At 39.2% G+C, this 26780-nt stretch overlaps 1 protein-coding gene across 25 annotated transcripts in view; it reads right to left on the bottom strand.

Moving 5' to 3' along the window:
• Alms1 (ALMS1, centrosome and basal body associated protein) overlaps nucleotides 1–26780 on the bottom strand; it is a 100359-nt gene that overhangs the window by 58979 nt on the left and 14600 nt on the right. For 12 of the 25 annotated variants that reach the window (XR_015685437.1, XR_015685439.1, XR_015685440.1 and 9 more), the window contains exons 4-10: nucleotides 22141–22258; nucleotides 19806–21118; nucleotides 19149–19267; nucleotides 14554–14713; nucleotides 6272–10054; nucleotides 4993–5126; nucleotides 25–1808 (exon numbers count right to left, since the gene is read on the bottom strand). Coding sequence is in view for 12 of the 25 variants with exons in the window: in XM_087656697.1 (XP_087512823.1) it covers nucleotides 25–1808; nucleotides 4993–5126; nucleotides 6272–10054; nucleotides 14554–14713; nucleotides 19149–19267; nucleotides 19806–21118; nucleotides 22141–22258 (7411 nt within the window). In the remaining 13 variants the exon portion in view is untranslated. 25 annotated transcript variants of the gene reach the window in all.

Here is a 26780-nt window from a genome sequence, read left to right as displayed (position 1 = left end):
TTGCCTGTTATCACAGTGACTCACCCATCTGCAGGTACTGGAGTCCCCTCTGGTTTGGAATATTCTTCCAAATCTGAAATGTTCACTTGTGTTTGCCTTGAGGTTACTATCTGGCTATTCTGAGGAGGTGTGGTTTTCAAGTCCTGAGAAATAGTCTTACTATCTGGAAGAGAAGACTCTGCGACTTGCAAGTCCAGTGGAGATTTAGGTCCTAGAAAAACTAAAGATTCTTGATCCTGTGCTACTGGTTTACAGGTCAGTAATTTGGAGGTTGGTTCCAATGACCTTGAAGATATAATTCGAAGATCAGAGTTAAACTCACTATTAATCCTTGTTTTAGAAGCAGGATCCAATGAATGAAACCTTTCGTCTAAGGTTCCACTATCCAACTTGGAAGGAGTCTTGGGACAAAGAGTTATGCGAACACATGAAAGTGCTTTTCTACTTGAAGGTGGAGTAGATGCTGCTGTAAAGTGGTCAGGGGCGTCAGGGGAGACCATATCACTGACCTTGGCTTCAACATTTACCATATTAGAAAAGTATGATTGGGGTATACACTGAACCTCTTCTACCTCACAATCCTGAACTGGAGAAAGAGGATAGTGCTGTTTTCTCACGTGGCCATCTACACCTGGAGGTTTGCATTGCTGCTGATCAGGAAAGTCAGAAGGGTCTGCAGCTATGTAACCCTGGCACTTAGGGAAGAGAGAGTAGTCTTCTCTCATTTCATGATCATCTACATGCTGGCCTTGGCTTTGCTCAAAGAATTTGTGCTGCTCAAGAAAAATGCAAGAAGCAATGTCTAGACCAGAGGGAGAAGGGCACTTCCTCATATGAAGATCTGTGTGTGGGGTGTGGCTTTCTTCTCCTTGCTCAAGAAAAATGCAAGAAGGAAGATCAGGAGTTAAAGTTACATTCTTCTCTTTTACCTCAACTGTGGAAATTAATTTGTCCTGCCTAACGATGGTATCGTTACCAGAAAATTGAACTCCCTTGAAACTAACATTTGTACTGACACTGGGTTCAGAATGGCTAAAATTAAAAGCTGATCTTTGTAAGAGTTTTCCTTTTTGATTAGAATGCTCAAAATCAACAGGTAATTTTTGTCTTTGCCTACTACTGTCAACTAAAATAGTCACTGGTGTGTAACTATGCCTTTGAAGTGATGAAGGGGACGAGATTTTCTGTTTAAGATCTCTAGGAGAAATCTGCTCTTCAGGGATATGAGGCTTAAACACCCCTAAAGATGGCCCAGTACACTGGCTACCTGCAGTAACATCAACCTTAAAACCAGAGGAATCAGAAATGCACTTAGAGTGTTGGTGAGAAGAAAAAGTGATGGAAGTGGTGAACTGCTTCTTGGGTTCAGAGGGCAGTATTTCAGAAGAGGAAGAAAAATCCATTTCTTTAGCTGGCACACAAGTAGGTTCTATTAATTCTGATGGCTGGGGATCCATGTGTTCATGGAATGGCATTCCAACACCCTTGCTAATTTTGATGTCATCAGGTACAAGTTTTTCAAATGGGGGATGACTCTGTAACTGAAAGGAATTCCCTATTTTGAAATGGGGATTGCTCTGATCTATCGATCTGGAAAGGTTGATGTGCCTGCCTCTCCATGATGATGGGCTCCGATGTCCTCTAATCAAGTCTGAAGGATCAACAGATCGAAAAACACAATGGCAGCTGTCTGGTCGTGGTTGTTCAGCAGTAAGAGTCCTGTAACATCCTTTCTCATGGCTCTCAATAATAATGTGACCACATACAGCTTCAGGCAAACATCCTATTCCTCGTGGACTCTGTAAGACCTAGAAGATATAAATAGGTTCCCATTTAAAGTAATCCAATAGTCATATGTTGATTAGTTTAATATCCAAGCTAAAAATGACCATGAGTGTTATTTTCTTCGTCTATAAGACATATCAAAGAAACAGGGAAAAAAATGGAACTTTACAGAATAAAATGGTGCATGATAATGAAGAACACTTAGGAAATCTTTTAAAATTGTTCTACTTGGGGCTGGAGAGATGGCTCAGTGGTTAAAAGAACTGACTGCTCTTCCAAGACCAGCACCCACATCAGTTCAGTTCACATCACCCACATTAGGCAGGTCACAACCATCTGTAAACTGAGCTCCAAGGAGTCAATGCCTCTGGACTCCAAGGGCCCCTACATTCATGTACACATGCCTACATGCAGACACAAACATATATACATACTTAAAAATAATAAAAATATAGAGGTGTGGTGATGCACGACTTTAATTCTAGCACTCAGGAGGCAGAGGGAGGTGGATCTCTGAGTTGGAGGCTAGCCTGGTCTATACAGCAAGTTCCAGGATAGGCAAGACTATAAAAAAAAACTGTCTTGAAAAACTGATGATGATGATGATGATGATGATGATGATGATGATGATGATGACGACGACGACGACGAAGACGACAACTTTTGTGGCTTTATTTAAATAAATTATTACTAAAAAAGAACACATACATTCATATCAAACAGATACAAAAAAAATTCAAAATTCAGCAGTGGGACTATAGGTAGGTCAGCTGTACAGTGCTTCTCTACCATATATGATGGTATAAGTTTGATCCGCAGCGTAACACACATATAAACAAACAAAAAGAGACATAAAAATGTCAATAAACGTTCAACATCAAAAAAGGGCATCCCTGTGAATTATTCTTGAATCAAGTATTTAAAGTTATTTGAAATAAAAAAGGCCAACACACAAAAAATGCATGCTATATGACTTCATTTGATGACATTCTTGACATTACAAAATACAGAAATGGAGATCAGACTAGGATCTGAGGAGTGTTACAGAAGAGGTGGGGGTGCATGGATGTAGATATTATACAGAAGGGCGGCCCTCACAGTTTATAAATATCAGTTTTCAGTACTGACTATAAAGTGAATGTCATAACTGGGGAAGATCATTAGAATTGTGCAAGACATTGGCTGGCATAGTGGTGCATGCCTTCATTCTCAGCACTTGAGACAGGGAGGCAGATCTCTTGTGAATTCCAGGTTAACAAGACCCTGTTTCAAAATTTAAAAAAAGAAAAACCTGGGGTTGGGGATTTAGCTCAGTGGTAGAGCGCTTGCCTAGCAAGTGCAAGGCCCTGGTTTGGTCTCCAGCTCTGAAAAAAAAAAAAAAAGAAAGAAAAACCTTTGTAGGGCATAAGAAAGTGGATACAGCAGGACATACATCGTCTCTCCAGACCATTTCTTACAGCTGCACATAATGCTACAATTCAAAACAATAGTTGGCTTTAAAAAAAAAAAACAATTAAATACACAGAGTTACCATTTTTTAATCTACAGCTTCTGACTAGCCTGGAACCTCCTGACACATCACTGGGAAATAAATGCCTTAATTTGAGAAATATAAATTTCCCCCACTTTCAAAACTGGAAATCATATATTGACACTCATCTAATATGGATTTCTCTTTCTCAGTGGCATACTTCTCCTGTGGCATCTTTCAAGTTTTCATAATAAACAAAAATTTATAATGATCTTTCCGCATTAAAAACTCTTTAGAGGGACTAGAGAGATGGCTCAGTGATTAAGAGCACTGACTGCTCTTCCAGAGGTCCTGAGTTCAAATCCCAGCAACCACATGGTGGCTCACAACCACCTGTAATGGGATCTGATGCCCTCTTCTGGTGTCTGAAGACAGCTACAGTGTACTCACATACATAAAAGAAATAAATCTTTACAAAACAAAAACAAAACTCTTTAGAGTATTGGGAAGCAAGATGACCCAGGAAGTACAGACACTTGCTGCCAAGCCTGACTCAGTTCAATCTCCAGAACCTATATGGTGAGAGAAAAGATGCAACCTTCTAAATTGTCCTCTGACCTTCACAGGCATGCTGTGGCACCGTCCCCACAAAATTAATATATGTAATTTTTTTCTTAATTCTTATTGCTTTAGTACCTGCCAAACATTATTTTTAGACTATTCTTCCTAAAATCTTATAATAAGCCAACATATTGACAGATGTGCAAGAGGTTCTTTTTTTTTTTTTTTTGAGGTTCTTTTTAAAAAAAACAAAAACTACTGTAAATAGCAAAAACAGTATTTAAGTGTCCAATAGGGATGATGAAGGGAAAAAAAACATGGTATATGTACAGAATGGAACACTACCCTCATAAAGAATGAATACATCTGCTGATTTTCTTTTTTATGTATATGAGTGTTTTACCTGCATGTATGTATGTGTACCATAGGAATACCTGGTGACTTTGGGGCCAGAAGACAAGTGTCAGATTCCCTGGAACTGGAGTCATGGATGGTTTCGAACCACCATATGGATGCTAGGAACTGACCCCTGATACACTTCAAGGACAACAACTGCTCTTAACCACTGAGGCATTTCTCTAGCCCCACATCATGTTGATTCTATGTAAAATTCAAAAGCATACCGGAGAGATCAGAAAGTCAATACATGTCAAGATTAAAAATAAAGATAAGTCTAGGGAAGGAGATCCAAAACAAAGGCCTTTGTCAGGGGTGGGCAAGTGCTGGTTTGATTTGGTTTTTGAGATACAACCTTGCTAAATATCACAAGCTGGCCTTGACCTTGCGAATCTCTGCACTTAGCTCCCAAATACTAGGACTAAAGTACGCACTACCACATCCAGTTTAATGATATTCTGTTTCTAGAGCTAGAACACAGGAAACACAGAGTAATTCTTTATACATAAATGCTTCCATTCAAGAAACATTTCATTAAAGGAAAAAAAAGCACTATTAATTGTAAAGATGAATTGGCAAAAAGAACTCAGTTTTACTACTGTGATAATTTTGGAATGAAGCAAAACTTAAACAATTTAGTCCTTTAATCTTAACTTTTAGAGAACTAAGACTTTACCCCAAGATTATCAGCTACTTGGCTAGAGTCATCAATAAGTCAGAGCTCAAATTTCTACTGCCCTCTCTTTCACAGTTTCAGTTTTCACCCCTAAGTTTTATACCTCAGACACGTGAGTTGTTCTTCCATGACCAAACAACTTTGCCTTTATCTCTTCTACTTTCCTCCTGTCATCTTCATTTAACTCTGAAACGGGGTATCCATAGTCACGTCCTAAATTGAACTTTAGATTCCAGGCTGGAGAGAAATCACAAAACAGTTGAGATTTAAAAACTGTGAAGCTGGTAATTTTTCAATGACTATTCAAGTAAAGAAACCCAGCAATATCTGCCCCTTAATGCCTTCTAATGAAGATACAGAAGTCTCAGCTCCTCCTGCACCATGCCTGCCTGGACGCTATGCTCCTGCCTTGATGATAATGAACTGAACCTCTGAACCTTTAAGCCAGCCCCAATTAAATGTTGTCTTTATAAGGGTCGCCTTGGTCAGGGTGTCTGTTCATAGCAGTAAACCCCTAATAAGACACAGGGTAACCCTGAACACGTGATCTCTGTGCCTCAGCCTAGTCCAGAGATTACAAATTTGAGTCACCATAAATAAACAAAGAGTCTAAGTGTTTTAAACTCTCTCCACAGAATCATCTCCAAAGAAGCTGATCTAAACACGGTATTTAAGTCATTAATTTTAACTTTTCTTCTAATCAAAAAGTCTCTATCTTCCCATAGTACTTGCTATAGTTACTAACACCTCTATGAAATCTAATACAAGCAAAACTAGGGAGATTTTGACAGAATTCAAATATACAAGGAACCACACAGGCAGTTAATCTCAAGATTCCGAGCCAGTCCTGAACCACGTACAAGATACTACCCACAACACACTTCTTTATGTCTTAAAGACTGTTATGACTCCTTTACAAAGAGTCTACTAGAGAGTAATAATGAGGCTAATAAATAACCCTTTACACTTAGACCTCTAACCAAAGTTTTAGTACTAAAGACCTGATATCTTTCCCTTCAGACTAACTCCAAAAATTTCTTAAGAAAACATACATAGCTTTAGAATATAAAACAACTTACAGAAGAAATTGGAGGCCTATGTGTCTCCAAACAAGGATATTACAATAAGAGAATTAACTAAAGAAGTACAAAGTACTGTCCATCAATCATGAGAATCTCCTTCTAAAACCATAAACACAGACTAGCACTACTGGTTATATATCTCATTTACAGCATTGTTTTTGTTTTCCAGATTGTGGATAGAAAATATCATTCTATAGTTCTCTAAGAAAATAAATTTAGAACTTCAAACATCTCACTATAAACTGCTAAGGTGTAATGTTCACAGACCTGAATGTACCTATTATGTCAGTTAGTCCTTACCTTGGGCTCGGACTCGATATTCCTCCTCTTCTGCATTCTTAAGTATCTGTTTGGCTTGATTCAGTGAGGATTCACACTGCAGAAGGTACTTCACATGTGCAGCCAATGAATCTGCACTACCATAGCCATCTTCACTCTCTGACAAGCCCTCCTCTTCTCGGCTATCTGTTATGCTTGTCTTGGGTGAAGTATACGGAAAGAAGTTTAGAAAAACATCAGAAACAGATTCCAAAGACTCTGGTAAATTATTGTCCCATGAGCAGCAACCATCACTTACATCACTACTCGAGTCACTCTTTATGATTGTCATCATAGGGATAATAATTTTATCCCCAATGCCTGTGCTGCAGTCTTCAGGTTCAGACCTCATTACAGACCTGGTAGCTCTATATTGCCTGAAATTTTCATCAAATGCCACTCGAGCTGTGCCATTTGCTTCATGTAGAGGACTTCTAAAGGTAGCTGAACTAATAAATTCCCAATTTCTAACATTCCTCTGGTACTTAAGGTTCGTCTGTGTACCGATGTCCTTCTGTACATACTTAGTGTGTGGGACTTCCTCTGCAAATGAGTCCTTCTGGATACAAACATCAGATGTGGGGGTTTCTTTGAAGCAAACCACCTTCTTTGATTGTACAAATGAAACATCACTAACATCTCTGAAAGGAACTAAGGGAACAGAGAAATTGCATCGTTTTAGTGCCATATTTTCTGCTTCCATTAAGAGAGTCTGAATTTCTTTAAGAGTTTTGGAACCATGATCTATATCCTGGATTTCCTCACAGCCAACATTGGCAAAACGTGAAGATTCTGGCTTACATATGATAACTCCATCATCAATTTGTGAATTTGAAGGCATCATAATGTCTGCATTGAGACAAGACTCAGAAGAATTCAAATTATCAATCAGCTCTTGTACATGCTCTGAGATAAGCTGGTACTTTTCACTGTGTGAATAAGTACCAGGAGGAACTGTAGGTAACCTAGAAATCTGGTCAGCTTGTCCAAGACTGCTTGAAGCCTGCATGTCAACTTTAGCTGGATGTCTATCTGGCAGTTCCTTTGGGGAAGAGAAATCTGACTTCTCTCTGTATGGGTAAGAACTAGACAGAAGTACTGGTGCACCTGTGTTTGCAACAGTTGGCTCAGAGACAGTTGAAATCTTCGGAATATCTTCACTTTGATCTCTACCTGATAACTGTTTTTGAACAAAAATAACAGGTTTTACTTTTTGAGCACAGGAGGCATGACAAGTTGTTGGTAATGGAATCTTTGGGTCATCTGGTTTGATCACAGTTGAAATCGCCAGCTTTTCTCTATGTAAGCAGGATCTCTGAATAACTGTTGGCAGTTCAGCCGCCTGGGCATCCAGCAAATCTGCAGCCGAAATCTTGTGTTTCTCTTTGTGTGAACAGGAACCAGATGAGACTGGAGGTCTCTTTTTCTGATCAGACAATCCAGGAACAGTTGAAGACTTCAAAGAATTTTCAGTTAGATCACAATCTGGTGAGGCCTTTTGATAATTACTGAACCTTTCTTTATGGAAGTAGAAAATGGACGGTCCTGCTGGTGCCTCAGGCGTCTGTGCCACACAGGCAGAACCGTCTGACACCTTCAGAGCCTCTCCTGTAAGATGGCTGGCCGGCAACTGCTGTGGAGACAAAGCACTGGCCTTTCCCTGTATGTTGGAAGGTTCTGTTGGTTTTCCGACCTTCTGGGCAACTGGTTCAGGATGAAAAGTACCTAATGCATCCCCACAAGTATTTGGCAACTCCTGCTGATGAAAACCACTGGACTTCTCTCTTCTTGAGGAGGAGACTATGTGTGCCCCAGTCTTCTGATCAGTAGAGCCAAAGCCTACTGATTTCAAAGATACTTCAGTACCATCTGGTAACTTCTTCTGGTAAGAGATGAGACGTGTCTTATCACGTGAAGGGACAGAAGGAACTTCTTCAGCAACACCTAAAATTTGCAAAGCTTCTTCAGTAAGATTTGGCAAATCCTCTTGGGAAGAAATAGTAGGTACCTCTGTGTGTAAGAGAGCAGAAGACACTACTGGTATTTCAGTTTTCTGTTCAGTGGATCTAACACCACCTAGAACTTTCAAAGCTTTTTCACTAACATTTGGAAACTCTTGCTGGTAAGAAACAGAACGCCTCTCTATATATGACTGTGAAGTAGAAGGCACTGCTGGTATACCAGTCTTCTGGTCAGTTGGTCCAGGAACAACTGAAACGTTGTGACCTTTAGTTAGGGGACTATCCGACAGAGGCTGCTGGTAGAAAATAATGGGCTTTACCTCAACAGAACAGGAAGCCGAATATACTGGTGGCTCCCCAGTCTTCAGGTCAGCTGGTGCAGGAGAAGCTTCTTTAGAAAGATGACCATCTGGCAAGGCCTGATGGTAGAAAATAATGGACTTCTCTCCAACTGAGTAGGAACCTGATGGTCCTGTTGTTATGTTAGTCTTCTGTTCAGCTAATTCAGAAATCCTTGAAACTTTGAAAGGCACTACAGATGGAGTGTTACCTGGAAAGCCAGCTTGGTAAAAAATAATGGACTCTTCTCCAGGGAAGTAGGAACTAGGCGATATTGTTGGTGCCTCAGTGTTCTGGTCGGGCGGTCCAGGAGGCTCTCCAGGCAAATGACCACCTGAGAGCGCCTCTTGGTAGAAAACCTGAGGTTTTTCTCTTTGTGAGAAGGAAGCAGAAGTTACCATTGGTATAGCAATGTTCTGGTCAACTTGCAGATCCTCTGCAGATAGACCACCTTCTGGCAAGGCCTGTTGGTAGAAAACACTAGGCTTTTCTTTTGCTGTCACTGTCTTCTGGTCTACTGTTACAGTTGAACCCAAGATTTTCTGGGCCTCTTCAATTAGGTAACTGTCTGGAAACTTCTCTTGATGAGAAATATTGGGTCTCCCTTTATATGAGTAGGAAACAGAGGTCAGAGCTGTTATTCCAGATGGCTCTTCAGATGACTTACAAACATAAGAAGCTTTGAAAACATCTTCAGGTAGATGACTACCTAGTAAAGTTAGCAGGGAGGGGGGAACAGGCTTCTCTGCATGTGAAGAGGAAGTAGAGGGCACTGCTGATAGATCAGTCTTCTGGCCAGCTGCTCCTGACTGAGATACAACCTTTCTAGTCCCTATAGGCACATGGCTGTCTGGAAACTCTTGGTAGTAAATAATACCAGGTTTTGTTTTGTGCTGGTAGGTACTAGAGGACACTGTTGGAATGTCAGCCTTCTTGTCAACAGATCCAGAATCAGTGGAAACTTTCACTACATCTTCAGGCAGGTCCTCTCCTCTGTGAGAATATGAGAGAGAGAACCCTGATAGCAAATGAGTCTTCTGGTCACCTGATTCAGGAATAACAGAAACTGGCAATGTTTCTGCAGTTAGAAGACTGTCTGATAATGTTTGCTGGTAGAAAGCTTTAGCTGTCTCTCTCTGTGGCTGGGAAACAGAGGTTACTGTTAGGGGCAGGGCATTCTCAGCTGATCCAGAAACAGATGAAACATTTGGAGGCTCTTTGCCTTGAGGACTGTATGACATCGGATATCGATAGAAAACAGATTTTATTCCCTTAGAGTAAGAACTAGATGGTACTGTTGGCATCTCAGGCTTCTGGCCAGCTGGCCTAGGAGCAGGTGACACTTTCCGAATCTCTTCGGTAAGATGCCTATCTGGCAACTCTTCTTGGGGAAAGCTGCCAGGCTGTACTCCATGTGAGTAAGGAGAAGAGATTGCAGCTGCTCCAATCTTCTGGTCAACAGATCCTGTGAGATACAAGGAAGCCATTCTAAGAAAGTTTAAAGTTACACATACCTACATTTAAATAGTCAGAGCTTTCAAATAAAGAACTGAATCATGGAACTCAAGGTCTTAGAAAAAAATGAGAAGTAAATGTGTAATCTGTAGATAGAAATAAGGGTCAGAGTGAAAGTTACGGAAATGAAAACACAGAGCACAGAAAAGCCAATGAAACATAGAGAGGGCTCTCTGAACAAGACAAAGAGGGTTAGCAAATTCTTAGCAAAATACCCAAAAGAAAAGATACCCAAATTAATAAAATTAGAGATTAAAAATGGAGATAATGCAACAGATAACAATAAAATTCAGATTATTAAAACATATCAATATGAAAACCCATATGCCAATAAGCTGGAAAAATCTAAAAGAAATGGATAAATTTTAAGCATATATTTCCTTAGTTACCTTTTTATTGCTATAAAGGGACACCATGACCAAAGCAACCTATAAAAGAAACCCTTTTTTGTTTTATATTAAGTGTTTTAATCTGCAACTGGGGCTTACAGTTTCAAGAGGTGAGTCTATGACCATCATGACAGGGAACATGATGGCAGGCAGGCATGGCCCTGGAGCAGTAGCTAAGTTCTTACATCATCTTGACATACAACCACCAGGCAGAGAGAACTCTCACTGGGAATAGTATAGACTTTTCAAACCTAAAAGCCCACTCATGGCAGCATACTACCTCCAACAAAGACACATCACTTAATCCCTGACAAACAGTTCCACCAATTGGAGGCCAAGAATTCAAATAAATGAGTCTATGAGGGGCTATTTTCATTAAAACCACCACACATATGAACTATAAAAATTAAACCAAGATATAAATAACTTAAGCATATCTACAACAAGCAATGAGTCTGAAGAAGTTATAAAAAAAAAAAAAGTCACCTAAAAATGCCCAGGCCCAGAAGGTCATGTCCCAATGGCCATGTTATTGCTGAATTCTATCAGAGTGTTTTTTTCCCTTGGTTTTTCAAGACAGGGTCTCTCTCTATGTAGCTCTGGCTGTCTTGGGACTTGCTCTGTAGAACAAACCTGCCTCTGCCTCCAAAAGCTGAAATTAAAGGCTTACACAACCACCATCTATCAGACCTCTTTTAAAATTTTGTTTTAATCAAATACTACTTGTGGTGGTAAAATTAGCCCCCATATGCTCATATATTAGAACGCTTAAATCAGTCACCAGGGAGTGGAACTTTTTGACAGGATTAAAAGGAAGTGTGTCACTGGGGCTGGGGTTTGAGTTTTCAAAAGCCCATGCCAGGCCCAGGTTCTCTCTCTGCCTGTGGATCAGAATCTAAAAATCTCAGATACTACTCCAACCTCTGTGTGCTGCCATGTTCCCCATCAAGTTGAAATGAACTTAGTTCCTGAAACTAAAAGCAAGCCCCTAGTTAAATGCTTTCTTTTGTAAGACTTTTGTAGCCTGGCCATAGTGTCTTCACAGCAACAGAACAGTGACTTAGACACCAGTGCATGATGTTGTGCATTGATGTTGTGCATTAGAAATCAGAGGACAACATTCATAAGTCACTTCTGTCCTCACAGGAATCAATGCCAAGTTTGCACAGCAAGTGTTTTTTCCCACTGAGCCAACTTTCTGGCTCTATACTAGAACTTTTTTTAAAACATTGTTTATCTTTATGTGTATGGGTGTTTTGTCTGAATATGTCTGTGCACCAACGCATGTAGTACCTGCAGAGAACAAAGCAAGGTGTAAACTGGTGTGAATTGGAGTTGTAAATGGTGTAGCTGCCATGTGATGAGGAGAGTCAAACCAAGGTCCTCTAGAAGAACGGCCAGTGCTCGTCAAACATTAAGTCATCTCTTTAGCTCCCACAAGAACTTTAAAGACATAGTCCCCAAACTATTCCATAAAATAGGATAAAAAAGGAATAGCTACCAAATTTGTTTTATAAAAGTCAGTACTACTCTGATACCAATGCTAGACAAGGACCCACAAAAAATAGAAAACAGGTCAGTATACCAGAAGAACACAAATGCTTAAAATCTCAGTAAAATATTGCAAACTAAATTCAACAATTATAAGGTTAATTTACCATGAATGACCAAATTAGCTTCATTCCAGGAACGTAAGAATGATTTGGCATATATATGTTAATAAACATAAAATACAACATTAATAAACTCGGTCAGAAATCATACAGTCACCTCAACAGATGTAGAAAATACCACTGACAAAGTGTAACACCCCTTAAGATAAAAGCCCTGAAGAATTAGAAACAAAAGTAACATATCTAAATAAAGGCTACATATAAGCCAACATGTTCCTAAATGGAAAATAACTGAAAATCTCAGATTAAGTATATTAATTGAAGTTTTATCTAAAACAAGACAAGAGAAATACAAAATATGCAAATAGAAAAGGAAAAGAAATCAAAGCCCTCCTGTTTGCAAGCAGTATGATCAAACATTTAAGAACAGGACTGTGAGTTGATTCAGCAGGCTAAGATTGCTAGCCATACAAGCATGGTAACCTGAGTTCAGTTGCTGGAACTCATAACGGAAAGAAAAGACCAACTCTCAAAAAAAAATCTGAAGTCTGCATGTACTAAAGAGACAAAGACAACTAGATCAATAACCAGTAATCTGACCAGTCAGCCTGGCAAGAAAAATGGTTTCTGAACATATTTTCATCATCCAAAGCTCTAGTTTAGTGGTATCGTCTATGTGAACACTTAAGGAGGCCTTTCTGATCCAGCATATAAGGACTTAGAGTGCATGCCTGTTTTCACAAGGAAAGGAGAAAGAACACCTCACTTACATGAAAGTGCTTGATGTAGATAGAGCACTTGGCAAGAGCCTCTCACAACAGAAGACACCACAGTACTGTGTTCGTGTGGGCAGAGTGACAAGGATCACTCCAAGGTCCTTACTTTGTCACTAAGAGTTCTTGTGACCTTCCAAAGGCTCTACTTCCTAATGCCATCACTCTGAGAGTAAGAATTTCAAAGAGAAAATTTCAGGGACACAATCATTCAGAACATAATGAATCCCCATCTGAGAAAAAACATTTTTCATAATTGGAAGGCAAAAGTAATTGAGCTCAAGAGCTCAAGAGATGTATGGATGCAATTAACCTTGTACAAAAGAGAACAGGAGACCATTCTGAGGAGGAAAGCAGTACTATTTACTGAGAAGTTGGTGAGCAGTAGAGCAGTTTGAGAGTGGCCTACTGAAAACTTAACATTCGCCAGGCATGGTGGTACTCACCTAACCTCAGCACTCAAGGCAGAGGCAGGCAGACCTCTGTGAATTCAAGGCCAGCCTGATCTACACAGAGTTCCAGGACAGCCAGAGCTAAAAAAAGAAGCCAGACCCTATCTCAAAAAAGAAAAGGGGGAGGGGGAACCCTAATGGAAATGACTAAATAAAAAAATTAGCAGGTAATTCTCAGAAGAAATTGGAGTAATTGATCCTAGGATGGTATGGCTTAGCTTACACCCCAAAACTCCAAAATCACTTATGCCAACAGTATAACTCAATCTAAGAGCAAGGACAGGGAAACTGCCTTAAGGTCAAGTAACCTGGAGTTCTGCCTTCAAGGGCAGGTACAAGATGTCCCAGCATGCCTTTCTGTGCAGGTCTCAACCAATTAGACAATTGGTGAGGCAGATCTTCCTTATTCAGTCCACTTACTCAAATCGCTTCCTCAGATATCCCTTCAGGTATGAGTAGAAATACTGCTTTACCAATTATCTGGTGTGCTGTTTAATTTTTTTGTCAACTTAACACAAGCTACATTCATCTGAAAGAAGGAAACCTCAATTGAGAAATGCCTCCAAAGTCAGCCGATAGGCAAGCTGTGAGGCATTCGCTTGATTAATGACTGATGTGGGAAGGGAGAACCCAGCCCATTGTAGATGGTGCTACTGCCTGGGCAAGTGGTCCTGGGATATGTAAGAAAGAAAACTGAGCAAGCCAGGAGGAGCAAGACAATACACAGCGGGCTGGAGAGATGGTTCAGTGGTTAAGAGCACTGACTGCAGGTCATGAGTTCAATTCCCAGCAACCACATGGTGGCTCACAACCATCTGTAATGAGATCTGGTGCCCTCTTCTGGCCTGCAGTCACATATGCAGGCAGAATGCTGTACATAAAATAAATAAATAAATCTTTAAAAAAAAAAAAGAATACGCAGCGATGCTCCAAGGTTCCTGACTTCCCTCAGTCATGAAGTGTGACGGAGAGTTGTTAAGATGAAATAACAGTCCCATATTGAACTCAAGTTGGAAGAGGCAAGTCTGGTCTCAAAACGGAGCTTTGAAATAAACCCTTTCTTCCACAGGTTGATTTTGGCCATGGTATTATCACAGTAGTAAAAACACTGAATAAGATATCTGGGCATCCTTTAATCCATCCAACTGCTAAAAAGGCGTGGTAAAGCAGTAAATCATGACCTAGATATGAAGAGGGCGTTTCATGCCTCCATTTCACATACCTGTTGTCTGTGTAAGAGTTGTCAGCAGAGTGTCGGGAGATACTCTCAACATTCTGAGATTGGAGGAATGATATTCTGACTCAATGGTCGGTTCTTGAGGAACAAATGAAGGCAAGGAAGATGGAAAAGCCTGGGTAATGCTCAGATTAGAACAGTCTACCTATGAAATGAGAAATGAAGGGGAAAATTCTATTAATGACACTTTGTTGGTCAAAAAACAAACCACATTATAAAAACGAACACAAGAAGTTTAATAATTCTTACTTAATTTCATTTTACATGTACAAGTGTTTTGCCTACATGTATGCAACGTTAGAGAAAGTTGTTGGGTCCGCTGGAACTAGTTACAGATGATGATGAGGCCCCATGTGGATTCTCTAAGAACAAGTTGGGGCTGGAGATTTGCAGCAGTTACGAGTCGGGCTGCTCTTCCTGAGCTCAACTGTCTCCTAACTGTCTAACTCCAGTCCTTGAGAACACAATGCCCTCTTCCAGTTTCCAAAGGCACTACTTCATGCAGATCCACATGCAGGCAAAATATTCACACATATAAAAAAAAGTAAATCTTTTAAAATGAACATCAACAACTGTTCTTCACTGATGACCCATGTCCCAGCACATCACACTGAGGAGTATTACCAGTTACTTACGATCCTGTTCCTCCCAGCTGTGGTGGTTCCCCACTCAAATCTCAGAAGGAAGAGAATCACAAGTTTGAGACCAGTGAAGCTAACTGTGAGACCTGGGCCAGTCTAGTAACAGAATGAGATTCATGTTCTCAAGCCATTTGAATTCATATACAGATCAGATTTTGTTTGGTTAAGACAGCACCAATAGTTCTGTGGTTTACAATGCTGCCTTAGAGAATATCACATAGCAATAACTGATGGCATGAAAGCATAAATGCATAAAAATCTCCACTAAGTTCAAAAGACACTTAGGTAAAAACATATAGCACTATTAACTTTTTAAAGGATTAGTCTAGTCATGCCCTTTAGGACAGAAGCCAAAAATATACATAAACATGATTTTATGGGGTTGGGGATTTAGCTCAGTGGTAGAGCACTTGCCTAGCAAGCGCAAGGCCCTGGGTTCGGTCCCCAGCTCTGAAAAAAAGAATAAAAAAAAAAAAAAAAACATGATTTTATTTTTTGTTTACTTGTTTGTGTATTTGGAGGCAGGATCTCATGTAGCCCAGGCTGACCTCAAACTCCTCACTACACAACTGGGACTGGCTTTGAACTCCTGATCCTCCTGTCTCCACATCTCATGTGCAAAGATTACAAGTATACATTACTTATTTCTTTTTTTTACTGGATTCTCAGTTCTCAAGAAGTTGGCAGCCACATGTTAGAATGAATATTCTACCTCTATTCCCTAAAGGCTTTTCTAAGCTTACTAGCTCTCATCTGGGAAAATCCTATCCCTTGCAAAGAGAAATTTAGCAGCGTCAGAAAACATTTTTCATTTGTCATACATGGTGAAAACAGGATGGGTAAGACAGGAAGCTGCTGGTACCTAGTGAGTAGTGGCCAGAAATACTAGAAAACATTAAAATACAGAGTGGTTCTCTAGATCAAAAACATATAGTCCAAATATAAATACTTAGAAGCCGGGGTTGGGGATTTAGCTCAGTGGTAGAGCGCTTGCCTAGGAAGCGCAAGGCCCTGGGTTCGGTCCCCAGCTCCAAAAAAAGAACCAAAAAAAAAAAAAAAAAAAAAAAATACTTAGAAGCCAAAAATTGTTAAGTCAAGAATCTCATTCCTAAAAGTTTAGTTTCTTTTAAGTATAGCTTGTGGGAGGAATGCCGAGTAGAAGAAATGAGGTACTATTAACACACCTTCAAACATAAAAGCTATTATAACAGGTAATACTAAAAAATATACAGATAACTTCGTGGCCTGTTGGCTTAGTGAAGAAAAAATAATGTAGAATTATTTACCAGAAGTATTTGATAGATCAACAGATTTGAGGAACTATTTGAAAATGAGAGGAACCAGGAGGAAAATGCTCAGATTTATTTCCCATTTTTAAGTCTGTATGTGTGGTAATGAACCCAGGGCCTTGGGCATGCTAGGCCCTCAGCCCTTAATTACCATTACATTACATTAAAAAATTATGTCTTTATTTACATGTATGTATATATATATATATGTATGTGTATATGTATGTTATTAATATGTGTATATGTATGTTATGACTGTATATGCTATGAGTATATGTATATATGTTATGAATGTATGTATGTACATGCATATGCATGCCTATATGTTGGTTCCATGAATGCAGATGCTCTCAGAGACAAGAAGAGGGCTCCTGATGGTCCTCTGGACCTTTGGTTTCAGGTGGTTCTAAGTGACCTGATACTGGTCTTAGGAACTGAACTTGGGTCTTCTGGAAATTCCCATTTTTTTAACTGCCAACAAAAAAATATTAAAAGATGAGTTAAAAACTAGAAAAATGCTAACATTTCTATAAAAAAGCAGAATCTGCAAATCAGTCTGATATAGGGGATATATGAGTTATTTTGATATACACAAGTTGAACTGGAGGTAAGCATAATGTTCATTTTTAAGAAGTCCTGTTGGGCACTGGTGGTTCCTGCATTTAATCCCTGTACTCAGGAGACAGAGGCAAGAGGCAGGTGGACCTCTGTGAGTTCCAGGACAGCCAAGGATACACAGAGAAACCCTGTCTCAAAAAGCAAAAAGCGGGGTTGGGAATTTAGCTCAGTGGTAGAGCGCTTGCCTAGCAAGCACAAGGCCCTGGATTCGGTCCCCAGCTCCGAAAAAAAAAGAAAAAAAAAAAAAAAAAGCAAAACACAACAAAAAAAAGTAAGATACCATAAAGGGCCTGACTTGGAAGAGATTAACATCTAGAAGCATAGCTGATGGCAATCCTGAGAAAATGAGACTTCTTGAGGAGAGGGTTAACCTGTAGGTAGTAGGCAGTTCACAGTACAGCATTCAAGAACATAATGAGGTTTCCTATTAGTGTTCTTATGTAGTGAATGCTGACCCTAGAAGTTTCATTTTAAACTGTGGACCAAAATAATCTACACTAATCCAATCTGACACAATGGACTAGTGAACTGCTGTGACCTATGAACCTCTTAGCACTGAACCTGAGCAGAGTGTTAGCCATTATTTCTATCCCCACTCTCATCAAATTAAAAATTCAAACAATGCATACTTTAGAATACTGAAGAAAACAAATTAATCCCATGAAATTTTCTTACACAGACAACAACCTAAAAATAAAAGCAAAATTCTTCATGTTATCTTTGTTATCTTCACATATCAACTTCTAAACCTGAACAAGGACATGTCACAAGTGAGACCAGGACACGTCACAAGTGAGACCAATTTGATGATGACAGCATCACACAACCAAGGGTGGGACTCAAGGAAACTTAATGTCAAGGAGGTCCAAAGATCCAAGCAAATGAATTGTTCTAAGTCCCCAGAGTCAGCATTTTCTGTAGACAGTGATGTACTGAACGATGGCAGCATGAGCAGACAGGTGGGCAGCTATGTGTGCAAGCTGACAGTGCTCATGTGAGAAGAGGTAGGTAGGGATCTTCAGAAACAATGCCTAGTTTGGACTCTGAAGTATCCTTTCCAGTCAAATAATGATGCTTGGCATTTTCTCAAATACCTTAAGTCAAAATTATCAAGAACTTTAAATGTGTTTTTGTCACGTATTCCAAATATTCTTGCTACCCCAACATGAAAAGGACACCTCAAAATAAAACCTTGGAAGGTTGACCATGGTGGTGGTAGATGCCTTCACTCCCAGCACGTGGGAGGCAGAGGCAGGAGATCGTTCTGAATTCTAGGCCAGCATGGTCTACACAGCAAACTCCAGGACAGCCAGGACTACTTAGAGACCTTGTCTCAAAGAACTAAAAACAAAAGAAAAGCAAAAGATAAAAAGCCCAGACTTCGGGCTGGAGAGATGGCTCAGTGGTTAAGAGCATTGACTGCTCTTCCAAAGGTTCTGAGTTCAAATCCCAGCAACCACATGGTGGCTCACAACCATCTGTAATAGGATCGATGCCTCTTCTGGTGTGTCTGAGGACAGAAACAGTGTACTTATATATGATAAATGAATAAATCTTTAAAAAAAAATAAAAAAAGCCCAGACTTCCAAAAGATGTCCCTTCCTAAGACACCAAAGAACTCGTGAAGTGTTAAGGGCTATGAAACGATCTTTCTGTCAACACTTGGAAGAGATCAGATTCCTGGGTATGAGATGAAGACCACATTGTGAGTTAATATTGGTATCAAAAATAAATGAGCTCTTTACTTTCAGTATGATTTTCTTTTCAACTAAAATATTCCTTTACCTATCCATAAAAAATGTCGAGTAACTTACAGGCTTTTCAAAATGGTTCTCTTCAGATGATGGTTATGAAGTAGCCAAAACAAGGAGCTGTCACAAAGATCACTAAGCAAATTCTCTAAATCTGCAAGCTCCAAGTACTTACCAGGCCTCATATGTGGGAAACAGTGCAAGGTAAAAAACAAATACCATTTCCTGAGTCAGTACTGGAAAGGACTGTACTCTACAATGATCACGCCATTGTATCTCACCTCTCTTTGCAATTCGGTAATTCTTTCACTGTGTGCACCAGCATTTTCATATATGCTGGCGTATTTAGCATCACCAAACAGAGTAAGGACATCAGATTTAGCCTTCCCCTGCAGGCCCTCTATTAAAAAAAAAGAAAAGAAAAAAGTCATGTTGTATAACTATATATGTATATATGTATGTGTGTGTACATATATATAGTGCCTGACTCAGCCCCCAAGGAATTTCACCTTGGCCTCCATCGGCTTCCAGCAATGAGCTCTTTACTTCCATGACTATAATCAGCAATGCGTCATGAATCAGTGCTAATGCAAAGTGGGACTTGCATCACATGCTGCCAAGTTTGCTGTTCCATACAGCAGCAGATTAGACCTTCATAGGGTTACTACAGTTTACATCCTTACCCAAATTATAGGCTGAGGAATCTGCAACTTCTTCAAAGGTCTGCTGCTTTAAATCTTGTAAAACCCAAGATTCTGAAGTTGATATTTTCTTTGCAAAACTAGTGTTTGAAGATCCTACCTTCTCTGTAAGGTTAAGACTGTTTATACCATATTGAAATGAAGGTGGCTGTGTTTTCTCAAGACCAACAGCCTGGTTGTGAACGTTTTGACTTAAAGGAGATGACTTAAGCTCTAGAATGACAGAAACCGGCTTACCGAGCATGCTCTGAGGAACATTAATGGGATGCTTTAAATCTGGATAGTGATATAGGGAGCCAGCATCATCATCTTTACACAACAGTGGTTTGGAATCTGCTGGTTCAAACACCGCAGGAGTAGACTGGTATTGATACTTAAGCTTATCAATGAAAGAGATTTCATCCTTACAACTGAATGGGGAAAGGTCTGGTTTTAGGGTTTTTTTCTCTTCGCTGTCATCTGCTAACAGTTGACTGCTGTCAGTTTGAGTCTCACTTACAGAACCCTCTTGATTGGAAGACTCAATTGAGGCAATAATTGCCTCAAAGGCTACATTTCCAGTAGCATCAACATTTTTCTCATCAAAAGTAGTAGCTGCCTTTTGGTTTCTTTCCTCTTGAAAACAGAGTTGTTCTGATGTCTCATTAAAGTTGGATTTGACTGTCGGAAGAGGACAACCAGAGGTATCCAGCTTAGAGATATCAAGTCCTCTGCAGAGTATGTATGATTCTGCAACTCGTTTCTGACTCTCAGGGATAGCAACGGTCCCAAGCGACTTTATCTCTGGGTATTTGGCATGCACCCGAGAAGATGCCCAAGTATTTCTAGTCTCCTTTTGCTTAAAATATTGAGATAGTTCTTTCTGCAGATCTTCGTTTCCTTCATAACCCTCCAAAGAATCATTCTTTTGACTCATCTCATCTTCTGCTGGAGTCCTTAAACAAACATTTTCAGGAGGATTATCAGAGGTCAAGGGAGTCCCTTCTCCTCTTTTTAACATGCATCGCAGGAAAGAGCGTGACATTTTATTAGGAAGAGAAGTAATTTGACGTGAGAAGGAAGCATGGTCCTTACTGGCTAGAGATGCTTCAGTCTGTTTTAAGGCTTCCTGCTTCCGATACTGACTATATGAACAGGAAATGCCAAGAGCGCTGCTCCTTTTCACAGTGATACTTTCATCACTAATGTCAGATATGGTTGTAGAGGACGCTTGGTCTTTATCAGCCAAGCTGCCTTCTGGCTGCTGAGTGTCCTTTTCTGTCAGCCATGACATATATGAATACTGGGCATCATAATGATACGAGTTATCTGGGCTTTTCAGATCATCAGGAGCATTACATGGTACAGTTTCTCTATTATTCTCTTGTTCAAACAAGGAGAGAGAGCGCTGAGACCCAAAAATTGTGCTACCTGTGAGTGGATGCTGAGATATACTAAAGCAACTGTTAACTAAGTCTGAAGATGATTCTGAGGTGGCCTGGATTAAAGCTTCACTAACTTCTGACGGTCGAGCAAGCCATTCAATATCTTCAGACTTATCAGGAATCCCTCTGAAAATACAAAGTTATAAAGAAATAATTGGCTCCTGATACTTTAATTTTTAAATACTAATGCGAAAATACAAACCTGGTGTGACTAAAATCAGGTTTACTTGAAAGTGCATTTTTAAAAGTTCTAATCTTCAATCTTTAGCTAAAGATTAAACAAAGAAAAGTTTGCAGCCAGTAAGTAAACCACCACCTGCTATTGCCTAGCATTGTCCTAAGACAGATCAACTCCAACACCACAAACACAGTTAAGACGCTGCCCTTTTATAAGGCTTGCTATTTTAAATGTTTGCTCCCTACTATGAATTGACACTCCTCTAACTTATATCCTTCAGTTTACTGGTCAGTTATTGTGCTTATTAATTCTACTCCCAAAATACAATATAGCTTAGTCACTTTGATCACCTAAATGAACACAGAACTTTGCAACCATGATTCTAAAGTAATATACAGCATAATGACAGGGATATACGCTTACTTTCTAAATATCTAGAGTTTTGAGTTTAAGGTAGAGTTTTCTTTTAGTTTTAACAAAAAAACAAAAGCCTTGGACAGTTCCAAGTATGTTTCTAAAGAATTACAGAATGTCCTTCCATTTTGATTGTTCTAAAAGACATCAATTTGAAATATTACAAAAATCTTACTTGATATTTGCACAGTATAAAGACAGCCACCTAGACTAACTCAGTAACAGCTGAGCAAACTCAGAGTGCAGACAAGTTAACATCCTAGAAATGCCCGCTTTCTTGCAGGATAAAGGTGGGCTGGAGGGGAAGGAGAGCCGCAGCACCCAGAGACTTAGAATAGGAAACCCAGGTTCCTGGTAACTAAAGCCTGACTAAAGGCACACCAAACAGTACATTACTTCTAAACCACAGGTCAAATGCTGCACCGACTGAAGACGCAAGAGTGTGCTAAGAACACCTACTCCTACTCCCAATCCACTTCATCCTGAAACTATTACTACTACTAACAACTACTGCAAGAGTAGCAAATTTAGATGGTAAATAAAAGAATCACCCTACCTCAAAGGTGCAAATTCCAGTTCACTTTGTTGAAACAAGGAATCAGGTTCAAACTCCTGGTCTTGGGTCATACATGTCAGCAAGGGCAAATCAGGAGCAGCAAAGTCATCCTGTATCACTGCAAAGTTTCAAGTATAAAGAGGCTGAGCAATGGAAACGTGCAATGCTTTAAAGCACCTAAGCCTCTGCCATCTGGAAGATTCTACATCATTACAGCAGTAATACACTAACAGTAGCAATCACCTATGGAACAAGAAAGGCTAAACATCTAACACACAGTATCTCATCTAATCCATGAAGACTTTGAAGAATAAGTATCATTTACTATTACTAACTTAAAGGTAAGAAAATTTATTTACAAAACTTATTATTAAATAATCTCTTCATATGTAATTAGGTTAAATGACAGCATTCTAACTTCTTTGCAAATTACGATACAATTTATATTAACAATTAACAATCGTCAGCAATTAAAGCATGTCTTTTTTTATTAATTTTTATTTTGTATGGGTGTTAGGTAGATGGGTGTGAGTGTGCACTGGTAATCAAATGGCAATCAGGAGACAACTTGCAGTAATCATTTCTCTCCTTCCACTGCGTAGGAAGAATCAAACCTAGGTCATCAGGTTTGGCGGCAGCTGCCTTTGCCTGCTAAGTCATATTGCTGGCCCCTCAATCTTAAGTAATATGAAATTTTATATATGAATATTATCAAAGGGTAATCTAACACTGTTAGGAGATGATGAGGATCAAAATTATATTCAAAATAGTGAACAAGGCCTCCCTCTTAAATAAATATTTGTTTTACAAAATTGCTTGTCAAGAAAATTATGTATGGTATTACTATATAAGTAACAGGTGGCCAGTTTTAAATAAATATTTCTTAAATTTTCTGTTTAAACTCTACCATAAGATGCTATCACAAACACAAATGCTCTTTGAAGCTCTCGTTCTGAAATATATAAAATAGGTATATTACCTGAAGAGTTTGAACCTTAAAAAGAAAAAGCACTATGGTTTCCGAACAGCTTAAGTAATTATTTTTTGTTGTTGGCTTGTGGGATGGAGTGCTTCTGTGTTTGGTTTGTTTTTTTTTTTTTTTTCTTTTTTTTTCAAGACAGGGTTTCTTTGTATAGTCCTGGCTGTCCTGGAATTCTCTATGTAGATCAGGGTGGCCTCAAACTCAGAGATCTGCCTGTCTCTACCTCTCTGCTTCTGCCTTTCTCTCCTCCGCATCTCCCTTCCAAGTGCTGGGACTAAAAGCATATGTCACTATGCTGAGCTTAAGTAATTCTTATCTCTTTAAATATATATAAAGTAGTATAAAATCCTTATTCCCTATAGCATTTATAAAATTACAAAACAAAAATTATCCATATAAAACTTGATTTCTAAAATGGCAGCCTGCTAAAATTGAGTAACGATGTGCTGCTAAAACTAACCTGGTTTTTCAACACGAATTTAATGATTGCTACAGCACATTTCCTTGATTCAACTATGTACAGAGCTGACAGCTCCACCCTGGCACCAGCCTTCTTCCTGGAATGCCCTCCAAGGAGTTTTGCTCTCATTGGTGATATACACCCTCCCTTGGGACCCCAGCACTCTCACTGCTCTGGATTGGCACACATTTGGTTCCTCTCCAATTCTATAAAAGCTGCTTTATCACAGGGACATCCTCAACGATAAGCAAAGCATCTGCTACACTTAGCAGGTATTAAATGAAAAATATTTACTGAATTGGTAAAAAATAAGAAATGGCTAACTTTAAAATCATAACTTTAGTCAGTAAAGTGCATTCTGGTCAAGCATGAAACCTGAATTTAATTCCATAAATTGTTGTAAAAAGTTAGGCATGGTATTACCCACTTGCAATCCCAGTGCTAGAAACATCAAAACAGGCAAATCCTTGGGTTTTCTGGCCAGCCAATGAGTCAAATCATTGAGTTTCAGGCCAGTAGGGGACAATGTCTCAAAAGAAAATGGATGGCTTCTGGCAAACAAAACCTGAGTGTGTCCTCTACACTTTGTGCACGCATACACAAAGAAAGATTTAACATCAGAAAAGAGTTAATATGGTTCATCCCTGGCACTGACTTAGATAATCATTTTAAACCTTCAGAACAGATAATCTTCATCCCTTGAATCAACGATGTTTTTTAAAAAGAAACTAGGGCTAACACCACAAAGGACTGGTGAGTACAAGAAATTATTTTCAGTTAACTAGGTATATTGGTCATTTAAAATGATCTGGTAATCTTTTTTTAAAAATTAGTTATCTGGGGAGGGTGGGAAAAAAAATAGTTATCTTATGCTGGAGAGAAAGCTCAACGGTTAAAAGAAATGGCTGCTGTTCTTCAAGAGGACCTAAGTTTGATTCCCAGCACCTACACGGTGACTTAATTCCAGTTCCAAGGGATCTGACATCTTCTTCTGGCTTCCTCCAGCACCAGTCACTCAAGTGGTACACAACATACATGCAGGCAAAACACCCATACACATAAAATAATATGAAAAATAAATAATTAAAAATTAATTATCCCTAACCAGATTCCAGAACTTACAGAAATCTTTATCGTGAACAGAGATAAAACCAAAAAAATCATAATTACTTATAAGCACCATTTGAGCATCTCCTTAAATATTTAAAAATATGAGTAGTATCTGAGAGTTAAATCAGGTTAAGTAGAAAAATTCATTTTTAAAGGAGCAAGCCAGAATTAAATTATTAATTTTCAAGCATGTCATCTGTGTATATGTGTGTAATTGATGGGAAGGCTATTCAGATAACTAGCAATGACTCCCTCACACTTGTTCTCAACTCTTATTTCCTCACATTTGGATAGATGTTGCTAGCATGGGTCCCTCCATCACCTGTCATATCAATGATATCTGCCATTGGCCTAATACCATGATGCAGGACAGAACAGCGGGAATGACATGTCCAATGGCCATACTACCCAAAAACCAGTAGCTTTTTTTTTTTTCTTTTTTCTTTTTTTCAGAGCTGGGGACCAAACCCAGGGCCTTGCGCTTGCTAGGCAAGCGCTCTACCACTGAGCTAAATCCCCAACCCCAGCTTTTTTTTTTTTTTTAAAGATTTATTCATTATATATGAGTACACTGTTGCTCTCTTAGGACACACCAGAAGAGGGCACCAGATCCCATTACAGATGGTTGTGAGCCACCATGTGGTTGCTGGGAATTGAACTCAGGACCTCTGGGAGAGCAGTCAGTGCTCTCTCCAGCCCACCAGTAGCTTTAACTATCTACTCTATCTACTAATAAGGAAGAACTACAGCTATACAAGAAACTGCACTATAGAGTCTCTCATTCAATGCTGAAACCTTTTTATTATAGAATTTTCCTTGACATTTTGCTGTAACAGGAATTGTTTTCGGTTGCTGATACATTACCTTTTTAAAAAGGTTGCTCTTATATTCAGTTCAATGCAGCATCCTATACTTTACATGTAGTCCTCATTTGAACCCCTGCCGACAGGTTAGCAAGCATTTTTTGTGAAGGGTCAGAGCATAAATATTTTAGGTTTGTTGATAACATATGAACTGTCACATATACTTCATTTTCACATCTTTTAAAAATTCAAATGGTGAGGGCTATAGCTCAGCAGTAAAGTATTTGCCAAACATGCAAAGCCTTAGGTTAACCTAGAGTTCCACAATAAAAGTGAAAAAACAAAAATGCATCCGGGCTGGGTAGTACACACATATATCCTAGCACTTGGGAAGTTAAGCAAGGAGACATAGAATTCCCAACAAGATAGGTAGGGGTGTCTTTCTGAGAACAGATAAATTAAATATGTAAAATAAAACATTCTTACAATTTGCACTCATAGCACAAGATGGAGCTTTAGACTGTCGGCTACAGTTTGTGGATTTCTGCTCTTGTTTTGTAATTATGAAAATTTCTTCAGCGAAAAGGAGATAGTGTTCATCTATCTACCCTTGGATTAGAACACAATAGACATTTAGATAAGTTACATAAATGTTACATAGTGGACAAACAAAGGTTATTTCTCCTTAGCAAGGCAGCCTTCAATCGTTTGGTCACAGGCATCTCCTCCAGCAAGGTCAACCGCCTTATTCCAAAAGAAAAGCTACAATGGCCTTTAATGTTCTGCACCTTTAATGCATCAGCACCCTGCCTTGCAAACATTAGCTTGTTTTGAAAAGAATATGCTCAATTGGGTCCTAGTCTTCTCTACAAAGCTCTATAAAACCATCTTTATGGTTGAATACCTTGATTTGAAAGTTACTTGAGGGGGTTGGGGATTTGGCTCAGTGGTAGAGTGCTTGCCGAGGAAGCACAAGGTCCTGGGTTCGATCCCCAGCCCCGAAAAAAAAAAAAAAAAAAAAAAAAAAAAAAAAAGAAAGTTACTTGAAGTCTATCTTTGGTAAAGAGCTAAGAAAACCATTCTACACTAAAAGAAAAGCAGGATGATCTATCTTAAAGAAATGACTCAATTTTATCTGCTTTTGTTCTCAAAGCTGAGGATAACAATGGCTTAGAATGAGTCCAAGGATCAAATAAGGTAAATTTACACAAACATATCCTTAGTTGAGAAATTTCCTCCATCAGATTGCAAATAGGTAAGTCTGGGAGGTATTTTCATAAATAAT

The sequence above is a fragment of the Rattus norvegicus genome, chromosome 4 (genome assembly GCF_021556685.1).
Source record: "Rattus norvegicus strain SHRSP/BbbUtx chromosome 4, alternate assembly SHRSP_T2T, whole genome shotgun sequence".
Lineage (NCBI taxonomy): Eukaryota > Metazoa > Chordata > Mammalia > Rodentia > Muridae > Rattus > Rattus norvegicus.
This window is presented reverse-complemented; position numbering and strand designations above follow the sequence as displayed.